The sequence below is a fragment of the Equus asinus genome, chromosome 20 (genome assembly GCF_041296235.1).
Source record: "Equus asinus isolate D_3611 breed Donkey chromosome 20, EquAss-T2T_v2, whole genome shotgun sequence".
In the NCBI taxonomy this organism is placed as follows: Eukaryota; Metazoa; Chordata; class Mammalia; order Perissodactyla; family Equidae; genus Equus; species Equus asinus.
This window is the reverse complement of record NC_091809.1, coordinates 38,464,669-38,486,241: the sequence shown is the minus strand read 5'-3', so window position 1 is coordinate 38,486,241 and position 21,573 is coordinate 38,464,669. Positions and strand designations below refer to the sequence as shown.

The window sequence follows — 21,573 nt, the reverse complement described above, 5'->3', positions numbered from 1 at the left end:
AATCATCAAATCACTTTATTACAGATCTAAAAACAGCCGCCCAGGCTTCTGCTTGCTAATATTCTCTTGAAATAGACTCATTCCTTCAGAGTCTTATTGTACTTTCCCTTATGATCAAAATTAGCAAGAAACTTGCATAAAAGAGGACAATAATTGCTCAACGAGCATCTCGTTTGTAATTTATTAGTTTCTATTATTGTGGGTTACCATGGTGACGCTGCACAGCCCCGGTGACGGGAGAGATGCAAGATAGGAGCCGAGGAGTCTGTGAGGCCTCACCAAATGGAGATGCACATTTTTATCAGTAATTTTCATGAAAATAATAAGTGAGGAGTTAATGAGATGGAAAGCCATCCTGTGGCTATTGTGAATTTTTTTTAAGTGTTGATCTAATTAGAATGCATCGGTCAGGAAAAGTAATGAGGATTTAGTGCCTCACAGAGATGTGAGGATCATATCAGAAAATTAGCACAAGTCTTTGGAAATAATCAGGTCCTTGGAGAGGCACTGGATTTCCCCGTCTGGGCCCTCCAAGTCTACCTCAAGCTCTGGCTTTGGGGCTGTAGCAGGGTAGTGAGGGGAGAAAGGAGGGCCAGAGGGCTTAGCAGCCACAGCGGCCCCCTCAGGGTTGGGGTCCCGGGGCTGACAAGTTAGTCTGCGGAAGCAGGGTCACTGGAGACGCCGGGTTGGCTGAGGAGGATAACGTGGGCTCTGGGTGGCGAGGTCTCAGCTAAACTGCCTGCGAGAGTCAGTCCTCCTGGGGAACCCAGCATTCAGCGCCTCTGGGCTTCGAGGAGAGAACTTTGATTTTTATCACTGTAAGCATCAGATCTCTGCCTGAGCGTGAAGCCGGCCCTGGCGTGGCCACCACAAAAAGGCCTCTGATCCGCTTAGAAAGAGGAGCTCAGACAATAGGGCAAAACAAAGACAGCAAGGAAGAGAGGAAAAGACACTTAGCGAGATATTCCTATTTGGTATTTCTCAAACTTCTCCCTTCATTTCCTCTGACGGCCACCACCTACTTAGTTCGGGCTTCAGTGGGTAAATAACGGAATTACACACAGGGTACGGCCATAGCTTCCTAACCTGCTCTCCTGTCTTCTCTGGCGATCCCCCAGCATGCCTACACACACACACGTGCACTCACACAGGAACACTCACGTATTCACACACGCACTTAGATACACATGCACACGCTTAAGCTTCGGCTGCTGGCTCTATCTTCATAAAGCTCTGTTCATGTCATTCTTCTGCTCAGAAACTCTGCTTGCCCCCCAGAGTTTTCATATCCTTCTACCTGACATTCAAGGCCCTCCTAGGTCTGGACTCAGCCTCCCTTCTTGAGGTGCTGCAACCATTCTTGCATGCCCTCTGTTTGGGTGACACCCCCAAATCCCTGCAGGACTGAACCTCTTCCCCAAGGACAGTAGCAGGCTGCTCTCCCCTGGAGGCCTCTCCAACTCCCACCCGGAATGGACTGTCCTCTCTCTCAACTAGCTCCTGGAGCACTTTGGGCCATTTATATGGTAAATATCACATGTGACTTTGTATTATAGTCACTTGCATAAGCCTCATTTTCCTCTCCTGGATAATAAACATTATTTGAGTACAGACAGTATTTTATATATTATATCCCACAACCAACGGTGGCTACCACAGGGTCTTGTGTACGATAGATGGCCAGTAAATATCTGTTGAAAGAAGTAATACAATGAGAAAGATGGAGAGACAGAAAGATCAAGAGAAACAAGAGGAAGCCAAAGGAGAAATAAAAGAAAGACAAAGGGAAAGAAAGACAAATATTGAAGGTCAGCATTCACTGTTCAAGAGGGAGGTAGAGAAAGGTTGAAGAATTGGCGGGAAAAAGCAACAAAGGGAAAGAGACGGAAAGAGACACAGATCTCGGGAAGGGAGGTGAAGAAAGACAGGCAGGAAAGAGGAGAGGCAGCAATGGTAAGGTGAAGAAGGGACAGGCAGGATGGATGTGGGGTCAGTGCAAAGTCTGAGGTGTGTGGAGGAGGAGAAGGTGAGTAGGATGTGCCATGTGCTGTCCCCATCCACATTCCCAGGTCAGGCTCCTCTCAAGGTCTCGCTGAGGTAGGTGGGGACTAGCACGGGCCTTCCCATGAAGGAGAGACCAAGAGACTTTTCAGTGCAGGAGGCAGACACAGGATCAGGGATCAGGGCACAGGATCCAGCATGGGAGACGAGAGAGAAAAGGAGTGTCGGGTGTGTATGTGTGTGTGTGTGTGTGTGTGTGTGTGTACACATTCGTCATGGTTCAACCTTAATCCCCCCAGCCTGAAATAGCCACACTGAGAGCCAGCCTGGCCCAGGGAGGGGTGTCTCCCCTCTGGAACATGATCCTCTGGATCAACATTCCAGCCGCCCCACTACCTTTGTTACAAACTGCTGGCTCATGGTTTTCCCCGTGTGCTAATCATTTGGCCTTGTGTTGCAAAGTGAGAGATACTGTTTTTTTCAAATTGGTCCCCCCATTCAGATGCCACATGGTGTCCACATCCAGCTCTATGGGGTCTGGGCAAATTCCCTGCTTGGCCTTCCATTTCTATATGTAAGTTTTCTCTATAAGGGTAGAATGAGGGTAAGGAGAGGGGGAGACTGCTGCTACGAAGCAGGACTAAACCAGAGTTTCCAAGGACTTGGGCCATAGCTAGTTCTTGCTACCTCCCCAAAGCCATCCTGTACTGCCTGTGCCTAATGGCACAAAGGCATCCTTATTCCTCAGAGCCCAGGCTTCTGGCAGGGGCAGCATCCTCAGTAAGCGGGCTCATTCTAGACTCGGCGTTCTCCTGTCTTCCTAGAGGACACAAACTAAACTGTTCCACTAGGGACGACCTAACTCCCACCTCGCTCAAGTATTAATTTGACTTGAAATTCATCCCTCTTTCTCCATGGAGATTTGAGCCTGGGCTTTATTCCAGGGCAAGTCCGACTGAGCCACAGTTCTCATTTTGCTGCCAAGCATTTGAGGGACACTTACTGTATGCACCGTGCTGGGTCCTATGAGAACACAAGTGAATTGTCCAGGAGGAGCTCCCAGTCTCAGTGGGAGGGAGCTCTGAGTCACATGTGAGGATCTGGATAAATTGTGTGAGCCAATCGAAAGCTCAGGGCCCAGGGAACACTGAGGAAGGGCAGGAAAGGAGCAGCCATAGAGACGGGAAGAAGAGGCACAGGAAAGGCTCTGGATCGAGCAAAACACATGCGTGGCTCGAGGTTGCCCCAGTCACCATTCGGCATCCTTCTTCCTCCCCCAAGGAATGCTCAGGCCTCAGCCTGCATGCCTCACGGCCAGGCTCTGTTCCTGCCCAGAGACAGAATGAACAAACCTTGGTAGGGATTAGATAGCCCAGCAGGAGGATTTTGCCCATTGGGATTGGAGAAAATGCAGATTCACTGGCTTTGGGAGGACTTCCTGGAGGAGGAGGCATTTCAGGCAGGCTGGGGGAGTGGAGGGTTAGCAGGCTGTCTGGGAGCTCTAAAGGTGAGGGTTCCCCATATAGAAGGAAGTCTGGGAGAAGGTAAGGAACAGAGATAGCCTTTCAGAATCCCTGGAGAGAGGAGCCATAGAGAGTGGCACAGTCCTTCATTCATGCACCGTGCATCTATTCGAGCCCCTATGAAGCCTTCTGAGTTTCAAGGATATAAAAACAGACATGACACGATCTCTCACCTCCACATGTAATGATGGAGAATCTTGCAGCCAAATTTGGGGGGTGGGGGTTATGCTTTGAGGCTGATAATCATAGCCAATTGCCAAAGATTTTAAAGGTAGTGGAGAACGTAGGCAATGGGGAAAGGGCGGGAGACATGTTGGAGACAAGTTAATTGGGTAGCCACCTCTTGTATTGCTCAAAGAAGAAGTGGCAGGGGCCGGCCTGGTGGCACAGGGGTTAAGTGCTCACGATCTGCTTCGGCAGCCCGGGGTTCGCCAGTTCCGATCCCGGGTGTGGACAGGGCACTGCTTGGCACACCATGCTGTGGTAGGCGTCCCACATATAAAGTAGAGGAAGATGGGCACGGATGTTAGCTCAGGGCCAGTCTTCCTCATCGGAAAGAGGAGGATTGGCAGCAGTTAGCTCAGGGCTGATCTTCCTCAAAAAAAAAAAAAAAGAAGAAGAAGAAGAAGAAGTGGCAGATAAAGGGGAGAACATCAGCATTTATTGACCCCCCATCTCAAACACTGCACGTACCAGGTGCTTTTCACGTATTATCTGAGGTACTCGCACTACAAGGCTGCCAGGTGTACATTATTTTCTCCATTTTATGTCCAAGGAAAGGGAAGCTCAGAGAAGTTAAGACACTGGCTCAAGGTCACACACCTAATAAACAGCAGTCTGGGATGTGTTGCTCCAGAGTCTATGTTCTGCTTGTTGAAATAAGTTCTTTTACTTTTTTCGTGATATGTAGGAAGGTGAACCAGGAGTCCAGGGCCCTAGGTGGGGAGGGTGACCCTTCTTAGCTGTAGATCAGGGACTTAGAGACTAGAGAGGAAGAAACCAATTGCTGAGAAGCAAGAATTTGGATTTGTTAATAGATTGAAAGTCACGAGAAGGGAGGTACAAAGTGGACATAATTGTAAGATTCTAGGCTTGCAGACCAGGTACAACTCTCCAGCTGTGTTACATCCCAACCTGGGGAAGGTGGGGTTGCCTATTGAGCTACAAGGAGTTTGCATTTTCAAGATTGGCAGGAGGCGCAGGGGGTGGGGAGGCCATCCCCTCAGGCAAGCCCCTGAAGGTCTGCCCAGTGGCCAGACATCCTGAGGGTTTGACCAGTGAATTTGTAGCTGGCAGGGATCGGGGGAGATGATCTACCCTGCAAGGCCACCACTAAGATGGAAAGGGGACACCCCCAGGCCAAAGTGACCAGAAGCTGAGTTCTGGAGTTACCGTGCCTAACTCCTGCCATAGGCATTAAAGCTATCCCTTCTTCCCGTTCCTAGCCTGCAGCCCTCCAGCTCAAGGGGCTGGGGGACCAACAGGGTGGCCTTCCCACCAGGCTAGTGAAACTTGAGCAGTTCTCTCCTCCAGAGAAGGAATGTTCCTTAAGAGCAGCTGCTACTTGTCCCCACAGGCCAGAAGTGCCTTTCCCTTGAGACTAAAGCCCCCAACAGGAGTGGAACAGGAACAGGATTAGGTGGCTTGTTTACATGTGACTATGTAACTGGCTTCCCTGAGTTTGGGAACCCAGTTTTTCCCGGCCTCAGACAGGACAGGACACTGCCTCTGCCAGAGTGGAGGGACGCTGCCAAGAACGGAGTGTCTGGGGACAGTGGCAACCTCCCCACCTCCCTAAAGCATGCGCGCGCACACACATACACACACCATGCCAGGCCAAAGCCCAGTCAGGCCGCACAATTACTGAGCGTTTACCATGCACCCAACACTGCTAGGCAGTTTAGGGGAATTCAAAAAATACTGCTCTTTCTCTCCAAAAACCTGCAACCAAGCTAGAAATCAGACCCGTGCATAAGAAAGAACCAAGGAGCTGTATGTCCAGTATTAAAGGAGTCAAGAGGCTGGGTCATGGGCATGCGCTGGGTAGGTCAAGATAAGCTTTCCAGTACAACTGAGGCACTCAGAACCAACTACCCGCCCCCCAGCTGGGGCAAGTTAGCAAAAACCCCATCCTCCTGGGAGGCTTGAGGAGGCTTTGGGAAGCACCATCTCAGCTGGTGGATCAGCAGAGACCCCTAGTGGCCTGGGGGTGGATGGCAGACAGCTGGTGCCGCCGGTTCCACACTAACACCCCACTCCCTCCCTCCCTCCACTCACCCCCGACCCACCCACACAGTAAAGCCAAGGGAATGCCATTGGTTTATCTAAAACCCTCAGCTGGAAGGACCTTTGCAAGTTCATTCAGTTCATTCCCCTGTTTCACAGGCATTCTAGTAAGGTAAAAATTCCAGCTATTTCAAAATAACTTAAAGGAAAACTTTTCTATCAGTTCTTTCCTTCACTCCTTCATTTCTTTCTCCCATCACAGTTTATTCCAGGAATTTCTTCTTTTAGTGGGAATTAAGTTTCCCCTGGCAACATAAGCCCTTTCCCTATTGACAGTGAAGAATGGTGGCTCATGGGACTGACACAGCTCCTCCTAGGCTGACATCAGACCATAGCATCAGAGTTCATAGTCATTGTCAGTTCATTTGTGTCCCCCACCCCCACCACTCTCCGCTCTGAAAGTAATCACAGAGCCTTTCACTTTTTATTAGTAAGGTCTTCCTTTTGAACAAATCATCTTTTTTTGTTCCAAAAATGAGGTTTGAAGTAAAACTCACCCAGTGACCACTATGGTCCTGAAACAATGACTGATGGCCCCAGGGAGTGAGGGCCCTGCAGCTGGTCCATGGGTGGAGTTCAGGAGGCGTAAGCTCACAGCCACTCTAAAGCTGCTCCCCTACCTCTGCCCCCTCCTGAGCCGCTCTTGGCCTCTCTGTGTCTCAGGGAAACATCACACAAGGAGCAGGAGGGGAAGGGCTCCCTGGGAGGCCTGCGGAGGCCAGCCCGCTGGTTTCCATCTGATTCCTCGGTCACCTGGTCCATGCTCTATGATGTGTCATTTCTGGGAAACTCTATGGAAGTTCTCAGCTTTGGGGCCTATTTTCTACTAGAAAGGCTCTTACTACTAGAATATAAGTCTCTTACTACTTGAAGGTAAGAGACCACACCCCCCCACACACCACCCCCCACCCCAGTCCCATGGAAGGGGTCCACCAGAGAAGCCAGGAAAGTGCCCATGATCCCTAGGCTTCTGGCAGTTTCTATAAACTTGGGGATACCACTGCCATGTTCCTGGTGGAAAAAGGCAAAGAGTTCTTGGTCTGGATAACCGGTTCTCAGCCTCTGGTTCCTGGAATTCAAGCAGGGATGTGAGATTCTGGATGTTGAAAAATGTCACTAAAACAGTACCAAATGTGCTTCTCATCTCTTTATGGATGCTAAGGAGCCTGGAAGGAAACAGCTCTATTTGGGTCCAGACAGAGCTGCATCCACCCAGTTTGGAGTCTGATAAGCCTCAAGAGGAAAGAGTTGAGAAGATAATAATACTGTGTGCTTAGCCAACACTTTCTCCCCAGGGGGCTCCCACTGCTGCTACAGTAGCTCCTTCCTCAGAAAAGACCTGTAGACTGGTCCCAGAGAGTGAGAGCCCCATTGTCTCCATAGAGACAAAGGCTCCAGAGAGCTAGACACTAAAGCTGCAAAGTCAAGTCTGGAGTTAGCCTGAGACGGAGACTGCAGCTTTGACTTCTGGGGCTTGGCCTCGGCCCAGGAACATCTTGGGCAAGGAGGCAGGGATGGAGGGGCACGTGGCAAGGATCGACCACCACGGCTGCGTGGATAGCCCCAGATGCATCGCTTCTGCTGCTAAGAACCCAGAGGCTCTAGAACTTCTAGGATAGGTTTTAAATCCTGGCCGTGCCACTCTCTCGTGGAGTGACTTTAGCCAAAGGAAGTGAGAGATGATTTATTGGGTGTCCACATGTGCCAGGCCCTGTGCTTACGTTGGAGCCTGGCTGGCTGACTCCAAAGCACATCTCTCTCTGGGAGCATCGGAGCTGCACTCCAGGCCGGAAGACCTGGGTTTGAGGCACAGCTGTTTGCCTCAAGGAAGTCACTTCCACTCTCTGGACCTCAATTCTTCTTCAGGCAAATAGAATCATCTCTCTTCTGCTGACCCCATAGATAGTGGTCAGATTAAAATGAAATAGTGTGGTCAAAGAATGCTCTCTAACATTCAATGTGTATGATAAATAGATACTTTTCAGACCCATCTGATTTGGGGACCATCTCAGGGAGGTTTTTGAAAATACAGATTGCTGAGGGTCTGATTCAACGGTCCTGGGAATCTGTGTCTTTTAAAACAGCTCAATGCTTAGGCAGGTTTGTGAACCAGCTCATATTTACAAATGTAAGGGATAAATAGCATTTCCCCCGACCTCAGGGATGCCAAGATTTTGCTTCCTCTTTTCGCCCCAGCTAAGATGTAGCCAGCCCTGGCCGTGCCCATGGTTTCTACCCCTGAAGTTCCCCATTCCACACCTTTGCTGCTATAATGTGGCTGCCTTTCAGCACCTCCCAGCAAAGACCCAGAGAGGAGAGGGTAGGAAAGAGAAGGGTCTGATCTAAAGCACAAACTGCCTTCAGTTACCCAAACCAGGTAAGCTGGCAGGGAGGCTAGTCAAGCCCCAGGGCAGAGAACCAGCCTGAGTTTGAATAAGCAGATGAAGTATCCTGGTGATAGCTCACCCTTTTGCCTCTGGCTAGTAAAAATGTGTGTTGGTTGAAGCCCAAGGCACACATCTTGTATTTATTTTACTGACTTATGCTTGTGTTTGCCTAACCTTGCTGGATACTTTTTCTGGTGGGGGAAGAAAGTCTGGAACAACTTTCTGTGTTTGAAATTCCCAAACACCCTCACGCAATGAGGAGCACATGGATGATTCCAAACCAGAGATTATTGAAAAGTCATTGCCATTAGTTTTAGGGTGAGCGGCATGGAGGGGCCCCTTCCTCTATTAATTTACCTTCCAAGGTTGCTTCAACTTCACGTAACCTTGCTGCTGGTTTGCATCCTCGGAGAACGGTTGGCTGGGAGGTTGGGACACGGGGAGCTCAAACTTGGAGGAGACTCAAGGCTGGAAAGCTCAGGCTTTGAGGGCTCTGGATGTCAGCACCGAGCCAGACACATTTTATAAATAAGGAGACTGAGACCCACAGAAGGACCACGACCTGCTGATTCTCAAATTGATCATCTTCCCTCCAGTGCCCATGCTGCCTCTGTACCTCTGGGTTTTAGTTGTTGCATCTGTTCACCTTGCCTTCAATAATTATTACTGAGCCTCTGAGATTCAAGGAGCACCTTGCAGCCCAGTTCTTGGCGCAAGGTGGTGGTTCACCATTTGTGGAGAAAGGAGGGCTGTGTTCTAGTCCTGGTGCTGCTAACCAGCGGGGGGACCTTGGGCAGGTCACTAAGCCTCAGCTCCTTATTTGTACCTCAGGAAGTTGGAATATGTGGCTTTTAAGGGCCCTTCCAGTTTCCAGGCTTCTCCAAGTCAGACTCAGTGTAGACTGGAACTGCATAAGAGGAAGGCCCAGAGTTTGCTCAGAGAATAAACCTCACCGGCTGAGAGGCTCTCACAGAGTCCCAGAAAGGGGAAGGCAAGAGCCACCCTCTCCCTCCCCAAGGTCAGAGCAGCAGAGGTGAGCCAAGAATAGAAGCGAGGCCTCCTCTGGCCCCACCCACCAGCAAGCCGGCCACAGAGGCCCAGGCAGCCAGGCGGAGGAGGGAGAGCGACTCCAGTTCTCTGGGTGCTGCTTATTTATAGGCGATGCCCCTCCAGCCCGGGGGCCAGGGACAGTCCTGGAGGGTAAAAAAGGCAGCTTGGGGGGAGACGCCAACGGGATTTTAATTGGCTAAATCGAGTGAGACATATAAATCAGTGCTACCACTTCCTGAGAGGCTCTGCCAGTGTCCAGGGTGCTGGGGTCTGGGAGGTGACACCGCGACTGTCCCTGGGCCTTTGATGGTTTCCTCTGTCCCTTGCTACAGTAGGCAGTCGTTGGCTCAAGTTTTCCTCCAAACACACGTTTCTTCTCACTCCACACTCCAGACCTTCCCTGGAGGCTGAAGACTCAAGCTTCTCCCCCATCCTAAAACAAAAGCTGGGAAGTTGGGTGCCTTCTTTTCCCCCCAGTTTAGTCTATTTTCTTGACTGTGGACCTGTCTAAACCCTTACAGCTCATGCCTTATGATTCCAGGCTTTGAGCATGGGAGTGTGGGCCCTAGATGGCCATGGCACAGGTGACCTGGTTCAAACCCTGTTTTCAGATGAAGAACTGTGGTTGCAGGAGCCAAGAGACCCAGGCAGGTCTCCTGAAGCTCCTTCCACTACACCTCATTCGCCACCTGTCCTGTTTTCTCCAAATAAAGCCTCGAGACCCCAACCTCTCACACACCCCATTCCTCCCTCACACACTCCTGAGCGCCCAGCCGCCGAGCAGGGAGGGCTCCCTGCCTCTTCTTGGAGGCCTGTGGCCAAGCCTCCCACCCTGCATGCCGGGGCCCTCAACATCAGGTCCAAACTCTGCTCTGCCCAGCTGTTAAACAGCAGTGATGAGGCCAGTGAGGTGCCGGAAAACATGATCTTCTCAGCTTTGGCTTCTGCAAAAACAAATGGCAAAGGTTGTCTCCTAGAAAAATGGGCACTGGCAGGTTGACAATATGGGACAGAGGGAGACTGTCCGCACTGGGATTCTGTGCTGGGAGCCCAAGGCAGAGCTCCCAGCTCTCTGATGAGATGTGCCGAAGGGTGGCTGAGGTTGAGGCTCCCGTGAGATACTCTTAGAAGAAGGTAGTGAAGAAGCTGGGGCAGCTATTTTTTTTATTTAACAAATATTTTAGTAATCACTATGGGCCAGGCACTGAGCTGGGTGCCAGGGATACAAAGTAAAACATGAGAGGCTGTGGGGTCGGGGAAGGCATCTGGAGACAATGGAGTGTGAAGGACAATAGGTGCTGAGCAGGCAAGCCTGGCTGTCAGCCCCGGCCACACATTTGCATCAACTGTGGAGAGTTTACCCCCAAAGCCCCGCCCACACCCCTGACCAATTAAATTAAAATCTCTGGGGTTGGAACCCAGGCATCCATATTGGAAATTCCAAACTAAAGCCAAGGTGGAGACCACTGGTTTATGGGATAAATTTACGTCTCAGGTTTGCAGGGGAATGGAATGGCTAAATGGATGAGTATTGTTGGTTGGTTGGTTGTTTTTAATATTGAGGCTTCTTATTCACTGTTTCTAGGAAGCCATGAGAATTGCCTTTCTGATTCTGGTCTGGGGAGGAGCAGGAAGGAGGAAGGAGGGAAGGCAGGAAAGGGGAAGGGGCGAGGAGGAATTTGGGGCTGTGGCATCTAAGCTGTTAGTGACATTGTCACAAACCACACCTCCCTTACTGCCAGGACCTCCTGCAGAATTCCCCCAATTCCATGTCTGGAGTCTCCAATAACCCCCAAGGGATTGTGGTCCCAGCCTCAGCGCTCCAGCAGGGCAACATCGCCATGACAACCGTCAACTCACAAGTGGTGTCAGGTCGGTGCAGGGGATTGTGGGGAACAGCCCTGGGAGGAAAAGGGTGGCCCCGAGGGGACTCCAGGGTTGGGGAACAGGGTACTGCACAAACCATTCTAGGAAATGGGAGGGAGTGCCCATGCCGAGGGAGGGGCCTCCAGCTGAGTTTCTTGACTAAAGCGTTCTGTAAGTCTGTAGATAATTAGCACCAAGACCTGATTGTGACGGTTTGGAACAAATTTAGGTCAAAGTCTCATGAGCCCCTCAAAGACCAAGTCAGGCTGTTGTCCCTTCCCCCAGACTCCTCTCACCAGAAGCTCTGCTCTCTGGACCCCATTCCCCAGCCCACCCCTCCCCTGCAGGAGCTGGATCTCTCCAGAGTAGAGGGTGTTTACACGTGAGTGCCAAGTGAATTGGGAACCCTGCTTGCCCTCACTCCTACCCACCCCCATGGCAGGGACCCAAAAACTGGTTGTCTCCTCAGGTGGAGCTTTATACCAGCCAGTTACCATGGTAACCTCCCAGGGTCAGGTGGTCACCCAAGCAATCCCCCAGGGAGCCATCCAGATCCAGAACACACAGGTGAGTGTGTGTATAGCTGTGTGTGCATGGGCGTGGGGGAGGGCAACCATAATTGCTCATAATCCACGAGGTACTTTACACAAGTAACCCATTTAATCCTCGTTATTCCTCCAAGAGGTATCATTACCCCCTCTTCGCAGATAAGAATCTGGGTGTTGGAAAGGTTTTATCAACTTCTGGGATTTTGCTGCCTCCCAGGGTCACATCAAAGGGTCCTGCACGTCCTATTCCTGGTCTCCACTCTGAGCCACTGTGTAGCTCAGTGGGACAGAGTGCACACACAGTGGGGGGAGTAAGAAGATGTGAAGTCAGAGGCCTGAGATCTGACATTAACTCAGTCATCTTAGATAAGTCACTTAACCTCTCTGAGCCTCCGAGCTCTTATCTATAGAAGGGGATTAACACCCACTGCACACAGCCCTACCACCCTTCAGAGCTGCTGAGGACTAACCATGGTGAAGGATAGGAAAGTGCTCTGCAAACTTTAAAGTACCCTAGAAATGCTGAGAACTATTGGATGGTATATGGCAAATTTGTCTCCCCTATACCTCTGAATGACCCTGTCTCCTCTCTCACCTCCTTCTCCCTCTCCCCTCCTGCTCCTCCTTCGTCCCTTCTCCCATTCTCTGAGGGGCTGGTGCGGGGTGATGGGAAAGGTGACCTCCCCAGGGCCCTAACAGTGAGTTGGGAATGGGGGTTGGCAGCCCGGAGCCTGCCGTCACTATGGCAACAGGTCCCTAGTTGCTGGCCCGCCAGGCTGCTGATGCTGATTTTTTCTCCACGTGCCCTGAAGGTTAACCTTGACCTCACCTCCCTCCTGGACAATGAGGATAAGAAGTCCAAGAACAAACGAGGAGTCTTGCCCAAGCATGCCACCAATATAATGCGTTCTTGGCTCTTCCAGCATCTCATGGTGAGTGTGTGTGTACCGGGGGTGTGAAGTTGCAGCAAGGGGTATGAATAACCCCTTGGACACCAGACTCTGCTGTCATCCCCAGATCTACAGAGGGCGTGGCCTCAGAGAGAGGCTTTCTGATAGAGGTGTCATCTTCCAGAGGCCAGGTCAGAGGGGAGGCCGAAATGGAACCCAAAGCTGGGAGACTCTCTCTAGTGCTTGCTGCAGCTGCTGCCTCAAAAAAAGTGTGACATCAAATGAGGGAATGGGGACAGACATATTCTGAAGAGAGTGAAGTACTGAGCAAGTGTACAGTTTCATGACAGAGTGAGATTCCGTGGGGCTGGGGTCGTGGTTACTGGTCTAGAACCCCTCCTGCAGGCAGCCATGCTCACCCATGCCCTTCTCCTGGAGAGGAAAATGTTGATTCTCGGCCAGGACTCTTCTGTTTCCCAGAGTCATCCCACTGAGGGAAGCAGAGGCATGTGTCCCTTTCCCTCTGATGAGAGCAGCCAGGCGAGCGCAGTTGTCTCTGGAGGGGCAGCCCAGGCTGAAATCCTGGCTTCCTCACATAACCAGCTCTGTGATGCAGAGCATTTGCTTTCATAAGGCTCCATGACTGCTTTTGTTAAACGGTGACCAAGGCTTTGGTTTTCAATGTAGTGTTTCTAAAGTGCCTGCTGTGTGCACCCAACGTGGGGGGGTTGTGTGGTTATGTGCAGTGTTAGTTGCAACAGATAGGCCTGCAGTTGAATGTCAGGAGTGACTTCAAAACTGTAGTCCCCCAGCACCATTCAAGGGCCATAGCAATCAAGAAAAGCAGTGACTCTGTGTCCAGGCTGATTGTGTGTGTGTGCATGTGCGTGTGCAAGTGGACGTGTGCGTGTCAGGGTGGGGAGGTAGATTCAGTGAGCACAGAGCAGTCTGCAAGCCCTGGGCCTGTCCCGGCAGTACCTAGACAGACAGGCATAAGACAAACAGTCAGGACTATAGACATATTGGCCTGCAAAGTGTAGGGAAGGGCAGGAGTAAGGGCAACTCTTTCTTCAGAGAGAAATCAGATGGATCATGGAAATTAATTAATCAATCTGTCAATCAACAACCCTTTATTTGAAATAGGAGTGCTTCTGGAAGCCATGGAGCCTAGGCTTAGGCAGTGTTCTCAGATTTCAGGATCATTTTTTTTTGGTGGAGGGGAAGATCAGCCCTGAGCTAACATCTGCTGCCAATCCTCTTTTTGCTGAGGAAGACTGGCCCTGAGCTCACATCCATGCCCATCTTCCTGTACTTTATATGTGGGACACCTACCACATCATGGCTTAATGAGCGGTGCCGTGTCCGCACCCAGGATCCAAACCGGCAGACCCCGGGCCGCCAAAGCAGAACATTCGAACTTAACTGCTGTGCCACCAGGCCGGCCTCAGATTTCAGGATCTTAGGGACTCTGTCCTGGAAGCGCTGGGCCTGTCCACCCAGTGGACTGCTCTGCAGATCACCGTGTGGTGATAGATGTGGGGCCAGAGCTCTGCATCTCCCCATGGGTATCCACCCAGCCACTATAGGCACTTGGGCCACCCCGTGCTTTGCTGAGAAAGCTCATTTTGAGAGCGTTTCCTAGGGAGCAAACATTGACCTAATTTGGAGAGAAGAGGCTGGAAGGCTGAGGGTTAAGGTGAGCAGAGGAGGTTGGAGAGACTCACAGAGCCTAGTGATGGAGCCAGGGGGCCAGGGCCAGCCTCAGGCCTCAGGAAGCAGCTCGTGGTGGGGATGCCCGGCTTTCCTGCCTGTTCTGGTTTTTTGAAACACACTGTCAGTGCCCGGCCTGGTGGCGCAGTGATTAAGTTAAGTTCACAGTTCTCCTTTGGCAGCCCGGGGTTTGCCAGTTTGGTTCCAAGGTGTGGACCTGTGCACCACTTATCAAGCCATGCTGTGGTAGGCGTCCCACATATAAAGTAGAGGAAGATGGGCATGGATGTTAGCTCAGGGCCAGTCTTCCTCAGCAAAAAAAGAGGGAGGATTGGTGACAGATGTTAGCTCCGGGCTAATCTTCCTCAAAAAAAAAACAAAAACAAACCCACACTGTCAAAGAGCCTATGGGATCTGATGGGCCCAATGGCCCTGTGAGTGTCTGTGCTGCAGCTCCCAGCCCCAACCATGGAAAGAGGGGCTCCCTGGGGATGATCCATCTCTAAGCACTGACCTGTCACACCCAAGTTGGGGGCAGCCCAGCCTACACCCATCCCTTCTTCCAGCCACAAATCTAGAGCTGGCTCCATGCATTGTGGTGTGGTGATGTATGGCCGCAGGGCCGTGGGCCTGGCAGAAAGTTCATGGGCTTTTGAGGCATCCAAACCTGGGTTGAAACCTGGGTGTGACCTCTTACTCTGTAACTTGGCCACACTCGCCTCTTGTGAAGATTATGATGAAGCAATGAAATGATTGCAAAGACCTTGGCACGCTGAGGTGCTTGATAAATGTTAGTTCCCAGTCCTTCCTCCCTCGCCTCCCACCCCCGTGCAGTTTTGAAGACATGTGAACACACCTACAACCTCATGTCTGAGGGGAGAAAAGGCAAGGATAGGAGGGACAGGAGGCTGCAAGACAAATTCTCCCGCCCAGGAGCCGGGCGTCCAGACCAGCACCCCCTCCCTCACTCCCATCACCCATCCTGTAGGCTCCCTCCTCAGCTACCTTTCACTCCCTGTCTGCAACTCACCCTGATGTAAGTCTTCAGCCCGAGACTGGAGGGTCACCCTATGGGTCCCTCCTGGCCGTGGCTCACCTGGGACCTTGGACCTCAGTTCACATCCTGCCCTCTCGCCCCCTTCCTGCTGCCATGGCCACTTCCAGCCGGACTTGGGAGAGCAGAGGAAGACAGAAGTGGAGAAGAGAGGGGGGTAGTAGCTGAGCACAAAGCACAAGGGGAGGAAGGACCCAGAACAGCCCTACAAAAAGGACCTGGCACAATGGAGAAGACTTGCTGAAAAGCATGAGTAAGACTGCCTGCACCCGCCCACCCCTTGGACCTTCTCCAGCTCAGAGCGCACTCAGTGCAGATACTATTACTAAAGCACTTCACATTGGCAAAGTCCTCCCCCAGCTAATGCCTCCCTCACAGTGGCCATCAGGAGAGGCCAAGGGGGTGACCCCTGGGCCTTTAAAGTCAGAACTGAGAACTTCTGGATGAGGAGGAGGAAGAGGATGGGGAGAAGTCCGGCCTCTAGGGTTACAGCATAGCACAGCTGTCCTCTGCAGGCTGAGGCTGGGCCATGGATCGGCATGGCTCCCCAGAAACAGGTGGGAGCACACACCCACGACCCCCAGCTCAGAAAAGAGGCTATGGAGGCTCTTGGTAACAGGGCTCAGTGGAAAGAAGACAGGCTTTGAAGCCAGACAGACAGAGGTGTGAATTGAGGCTCTCCCACTAGCTGTGTGATCACTCTGTTTCTTTGAAAAAAGATAGTACCCATTTCCCATGGTGGTGAAAATTAAATGAGATAACATGTATAAATAGCCAAGCCTGGCATATAGTCACACTTAAGAAATGTGAGTTCCCTTTGAACTTTCTAGAACAGTGGATGAAAAGAGCAAATTTTTGAGGCTAAGGCCCAAAATTTGTGAAAATTAGTCAGAGGTGGATGGCTGATCTGTTGTTCTGATCTATAACACCTACTGATTTTACCATCATTTGACTCTAAAAATATACTGACTAATACTGTTACTTACCTGTTCTGTGTATGTGTGTGTGTCAGATCTACCTGTCTTATATCTCTGAGTCAACATAAGTAGCTCAAGAATAGGGATCATACATTATACCTCTTCTGTGCCCTAAAGCATTGATTCCCAAAGTGTGTACCTTTTCAGGATGTTGTAGGTGTTGCTCCTAAGAAAGCGTTCCATGGTGAGATAGGTTTGGGAAAATCTGAATTACACAACATTTAGCTTATTTATTCTTAGTGTCCTAGGGGCATTGTGAATTTGCAAGAGGGTCTATGGTTTGACACTTTCCCCAAATGTATGTGATTACTTTAAGTCACTCTTATTTTCATGTTGCTTTGAGGAACAATTCTGAGACTGTATACAACTCTGAGAAATACAACTCTGCAGTAACACCATATTGGGCATATCATAGCTGTTCAGTTTTAGGAAAAAGGGGAGAAAAGGTATGAGAAAGGGCCGATCTCAATATACAGTAGATGGTCTCATATCCAGGACAATGGGGACAACTAATTTGTTGATCGATTAATTGGAAAAGTTGGTTGAAGAAAGGAACAGCCATTAAAAAATATATATTTTAATTTAAAAGATATACATATATATTTATTTGCTAATGTTTTGATATAGGGTCAAAATCTTTTTCTGATTAAAGATTGTCATTTTACTTGCACAAAGCTCTCCTATAATGTATCACCGATAAATTCCATCTTTATTTAAAATGAAATAAGAACTTTGATGTTTGAGAAGTAATCTGGCTGCAGGATCTTTCTAGATTTTTGTTATGTATTCTAGTCTCTTACGTTTGTCTCACTGATACTAACCACACAGCATTTTTAAGCAGATTTGAGTCTTGGGTCTTTCCCAAGCATTCCACTTAGTTTTCTCAGCAACAATAACTCTTTTTGCACTCATATTTTAATTAGTTTACAGAAAGTTAATTAAATTACATAATTACAATAACACATTTTACTAGCATAAACCAGTCTGGACACAAACACTGCTGACTCCTTGATAAGCAAATAAATTGGCTAATGAACATTCTACAGACTAGCCCATTCATCTCAGCATTCGGGACAACGTGGACAGCAGTTCTGATGATTTACAGGAGAAATGGAGAGCGTTGTGTAGTCTGCCCACTTGGTTAGCAGAGATCGGCTATTAGAACTTCTGTAGTAAATACTGGTTTTCCTGTTGTCTTCTTTCCTTCAGGCAGAAGTTAGTATTCTTTGATTCTTTTTGTCCTGTGTCTGAGGCTTCTTGTCATTTCCGCTGTTCTGTGGCATTAGCAGCTACAGAAATGTGTTCAGATGATAGAACGCTCCAGAGATGCAGGTGAAGCCCCAGAGCCTTTTTGCTGCTAGGCTGCAGCGAGACTGGGATGGTTTCATCCATTAGCTGCTTGCTTCTGGGTCCCTGAAGAACCCAGTGATCTTTTCTCGCTCTTGAATTTTGGCTGAAGGAGGTTCAGCTTCTTCTAGAAGCCATCATTCCATAGCAAACCCAGCTCGGATGAGAAACCCTGGCAGAGGGTCCTCTCTATGGAGGATGGAGACAGAGGTGCTGTTCTTCCTCCCCAGCTTCTGCCCCCATCCCTTCTGCTCCCTGCCCTGCCGCATGATTCGGCTCATTTCCATCCAAAATGTGACTGTTCTCTGTGCTGCTGCCACCCAAGCACAGGAGCATCTTTACAGAATATTCTGAGTGTGGAGGGATCCCAGAGAGGAAACCAAGCCTCAGCAGGACCCGTCACGCATCACAGGAGCCACTCCTTCATTAACCGCTGCAGTGTGCCAGATTCTTGCTAAGCACCTTCGTGCATCATCTCATTGACTCCAGCCAGCCAGCATAGGACGTAGAGACTACCATTGTCCTCATTTTACCAACAATGAAAGCAGACTCAAAGAAGGTAACACATTTCCCAAGGTCCTGCAGGCCTTGAACCCAGGTCTATGTGACTCAATGCTCTAATTTCTTACTCACTAGGCTGTATGGCCTATGCGTTGACCCAAACAACCACAGCATCTCTCAGCTCCCATGCAAAGTCTAGGTGAAGCCAAGAGGAACCCTGGCTCTCAGCTGAGGCATGGAGCCCCATCCTGCAAGAGGGGCAGGGTTTTTGTGTTCCCTGTCCTAGCTTTGAGATACAGTGAGGCTGCCTTACTGTCTCTTCCTTTCCTCTCCCTTCTCCATCCACCACACTCACAAGCCTCCAGCCAGGCTCACAGCTGGACTCCGTTCGCTGCCATCCCACCCCAACCTGTGTTCAAGATGGCTGCTGTTCTGCCCGGCCACGCGGGGCTGAGGGCCTGGCTCCAGGGCCCTCGTATGAACTCTGCTGTAGCCACGAAAGCTGAGTGCACAAAAAGCAGCAGGGGCTTCTCTGAATGTTTTTTAAAAATTGAAATATTCACACACCATAAAATTCACCCTTTTAAACTGTACCATTCAGAGGTTTTTAGTATATTTACTAAGTTGGACAATCATCACTACTATTTAATTTCAGAATGTTTTCATCCTCCCCAAAAGAAATTCTGCACCCATTAGCTATCACTCACCAGCCGCTAGAAACCAGTAATCTACTTTCTGTCTCTATGAATTTGCCTGTTTGGGGTATTTCATATGAATGGGATCATATAATATGTGATCTTTTGTGACGGGCTTCTTTCATGTAACATAATGTCCTCAGGGTCCATCCATATTGTAATATGAATCAGTGCTTCCTTCCGTTTTATGGCTGAACAATATTCCATTGTGTGGATATACCACGTTTTGTTTATCCATCCATCAGTTGATGGACGTTTGGGTTGTTTCCACTCTGGCTTCTGAGTAAGGCTGCTATGTACACTCCTGTACTCCACATGATTCTGAGCCTGTCCTTCTCTCAGAGACTCTTTGTCAGATTCCCAGCTATTCTCACCCACAGCGCTAGAGCCTCTCACTCTGAGCTCGTCCCCGCTGGGGGAAACAGGCCTGCTGCAGACCCGGGTACAGCGTGTGCCCTGCACACAGGCTCCCAGCCAAGGAGGGCAAGTGGGGGGGAAGCCAGCCAGTTGCCTCTGCACCTTGTTGTTGCCTTCAATCACTCAACAGACATTCTTTGCGTGCCTTGCCACCTTCCCTGTGCCTGGCATTATATTAAGCCCCAAGGAATGATACCTCTATCCCTGTCCGAGCGCTGCTCACAGGACCATCTGTGCAGCCGACTGAGAAACGGTGATGTCTCTGGCAAACAGGAAGAGTGCGGTCTACGGAAGGACATGGTCTTGGAGCCAGGATCTGAATTTGAGTTTCACCACCCCTTCTGCCTGGCAGGGGACCTAGGGCAAGTTGCTTGACCTCATTAGGTCTCAGTTTCCTCTGCTGTAAAATGAGAATCACACTATCCAGCTCATAGCATTGCTGCGGAGATAGAATGAGGCGATGGGTGTGAAAGTACTTTTTCCTCATACAGACACAGCTACTGCTACAAATGCCTCCAGGCTCACTCTGGGAGTCCCCGTAATCTGCCCTGCATTGGAAAATGCAGACAGACATCTTGACACTTCTAGGGAATCTGGAGGAAAGTAAGAAATCCTGAAAAGCATGAAAATAGTTTAGGGAGACTGAACCATTCTTGTTCCAGAATATCTTGTCTGCTACTTTTTCCTTTAACTTCGTCACACTCTCTGAAATTCCACTCATCAGAGACCCACTTAAAATTATCCAATCCGTGTCAAAAGCAGGTGCTTATGGAGAGGCCATGAGGCCATCATTCATTCACAGCTTAGTATGAATTAGTTCAAAAGCTTGCTTTTCTACTCCCACTCAGCTAAGATCACCTTCATGGGAAGAGCACCAGGGCTTGTTGGTGGTAGAAGATGAAGATTAGAATATTTTTTAACAGCATTTTGAGGAGGCAAGCCAGAATGGGGTGCCAGGAGAAAGGTTTCTAGCAGTTATTCTTAACTTCTTCTAGGCCCCTGACCTTTTGAGAATCTGATAAAAGCTTTCTCTATATCATTGTGAACATAGTTTCAGGGTATTTGACCCTGAAGTCCTAGAGGCCAGAGTCCTCTGAGTCAGAATGCTGACAGCGGGATAGCACAAGGTATGAGAAGAGGGGCTGGGAAGCGGCAGCAGGGCACACAGAAAGGAGAAGCTGACGAAGTCTGCTCACAACCGCAGAGTTACCTGGGCTTGGCTCTGTCCGCTCAAAGCAGAAGAGGGTGCCTTGTATGTCTTTCCTAATCCAGTGGGCTCCTCTCCACTAGAACACAGGTCTTTAACTAAGTTAGCCCTTGGGGATAGTCTGGAAAATTGTTTTTAAAATGACTTGTTTCTATGGGAAAATGTGATCCAGGTTCCAAATAGCATATCTCCCCACTAACACCTAAGTTTCAGGGATGACACATGATTTCAACACTCATGGGCTGATAATTTAATTGGGGGAATAAATTATACACATAAACCGCGAGCAGTCAACCCATGATGTAATCAAGTGCTTTATACAAACACACCTGCTCAGGGGTTCGAGAATGGAGGCTTCGATATCGATGAGAGGAGTTTGACCATCTGTGCTGGTCAGACACATCCAGAATCGTGTGTCTAGGACTGGGCATCAGATTTCCAAAGATCCTTGGATAAGTTGTGTCCAGAGAAGGGCAGCCAGGATGGGGAAATGTCTGTTCAAATGACTCTAACAGGAAACAAGTCCTGTGATGCATGGCTAAGGGAGCGGGACGTTTGGTCTGTAGGAAGGTTTGTGCCTCCAGGGCAGCGTGCTGAGTGTAGGGAACAAGGGCTTTGCAGGCAGACAGACCTACCGTTGAGCCCAGCTCCGGTCTTTACTCATTATGTGAACTTGATGGGTCAGTTAACCTCTCTGGTGTTAATTTCCCCTTCATAAAGTGGGTGTAACACTACCTACCTATGGTGAAGATGATCTGTAATATGTTAAAGAGCACAGCGCCTGACAGAGGGTCTAGCGCAGAGGTGGAGAGGACGTGGTTGAAGATATAGGGGGTGTGAGTTCCAGCTCTGCCACTTACGACTTAGATAACCTGGGCCAGTTTTTTAACCCCTCTGGGCTCAGTTTTCTTGTGTGTAAAATACAAATAATCATGCCTATTTCATAGATGTCTTGAGAATTCAATAAGAATACATGTCAAGGGGCCAGCCTGGTGGTATAGTGGTTAAGTTCACGTGCTCTGCTTTGTCGGCCTGGGGTCTGTGAGTTTGGACCCAGGCACAGACCTGCACACTGCTCATCAAGCTGTGCTGTGGTGGCATCCCACATAGAAAA

General features: G+C 49.7%; 1 protein-coding gene across 9 annotated transcripts in view; it reads left to right on the top strand.

The window, feature by feature from the left end:
• Positions 1-21,573, top strand: part of PKNOX2 (PBX/knotted 1 homeobox 2) — a 253,475-nt gene that overhangs the window by 220,084 nt on the left and 11,818 nt on the right. For 6 of the 9 annotated variants that reach the window (XM_044752523.2, XM_044752522.2, XM_044752521.2 and 3 more), the window contains 3 exons: positions 10,990-11,119; positions 11,583-11,680; positions 12,474-12,593. The exons of 1 other annotated variant lie outside the window; for it this stretch is intronic. In XM_044752523.2, the coding sequence (XP_044608458.1) occupies positions 10,990-11,119; positions 11,583-11,680; positions 12,474-12,593 (348 nt within the window). The remainder of the gene's footprint in view (positions 1-10,989; positions 11,120-11,582; positions 11,681-12,473; positions 12,594-21,573) is intronic. 2 more of the 9 variants (XM_070489995.1, XM_070489994.1) reach the window with 1 other exon arrangement.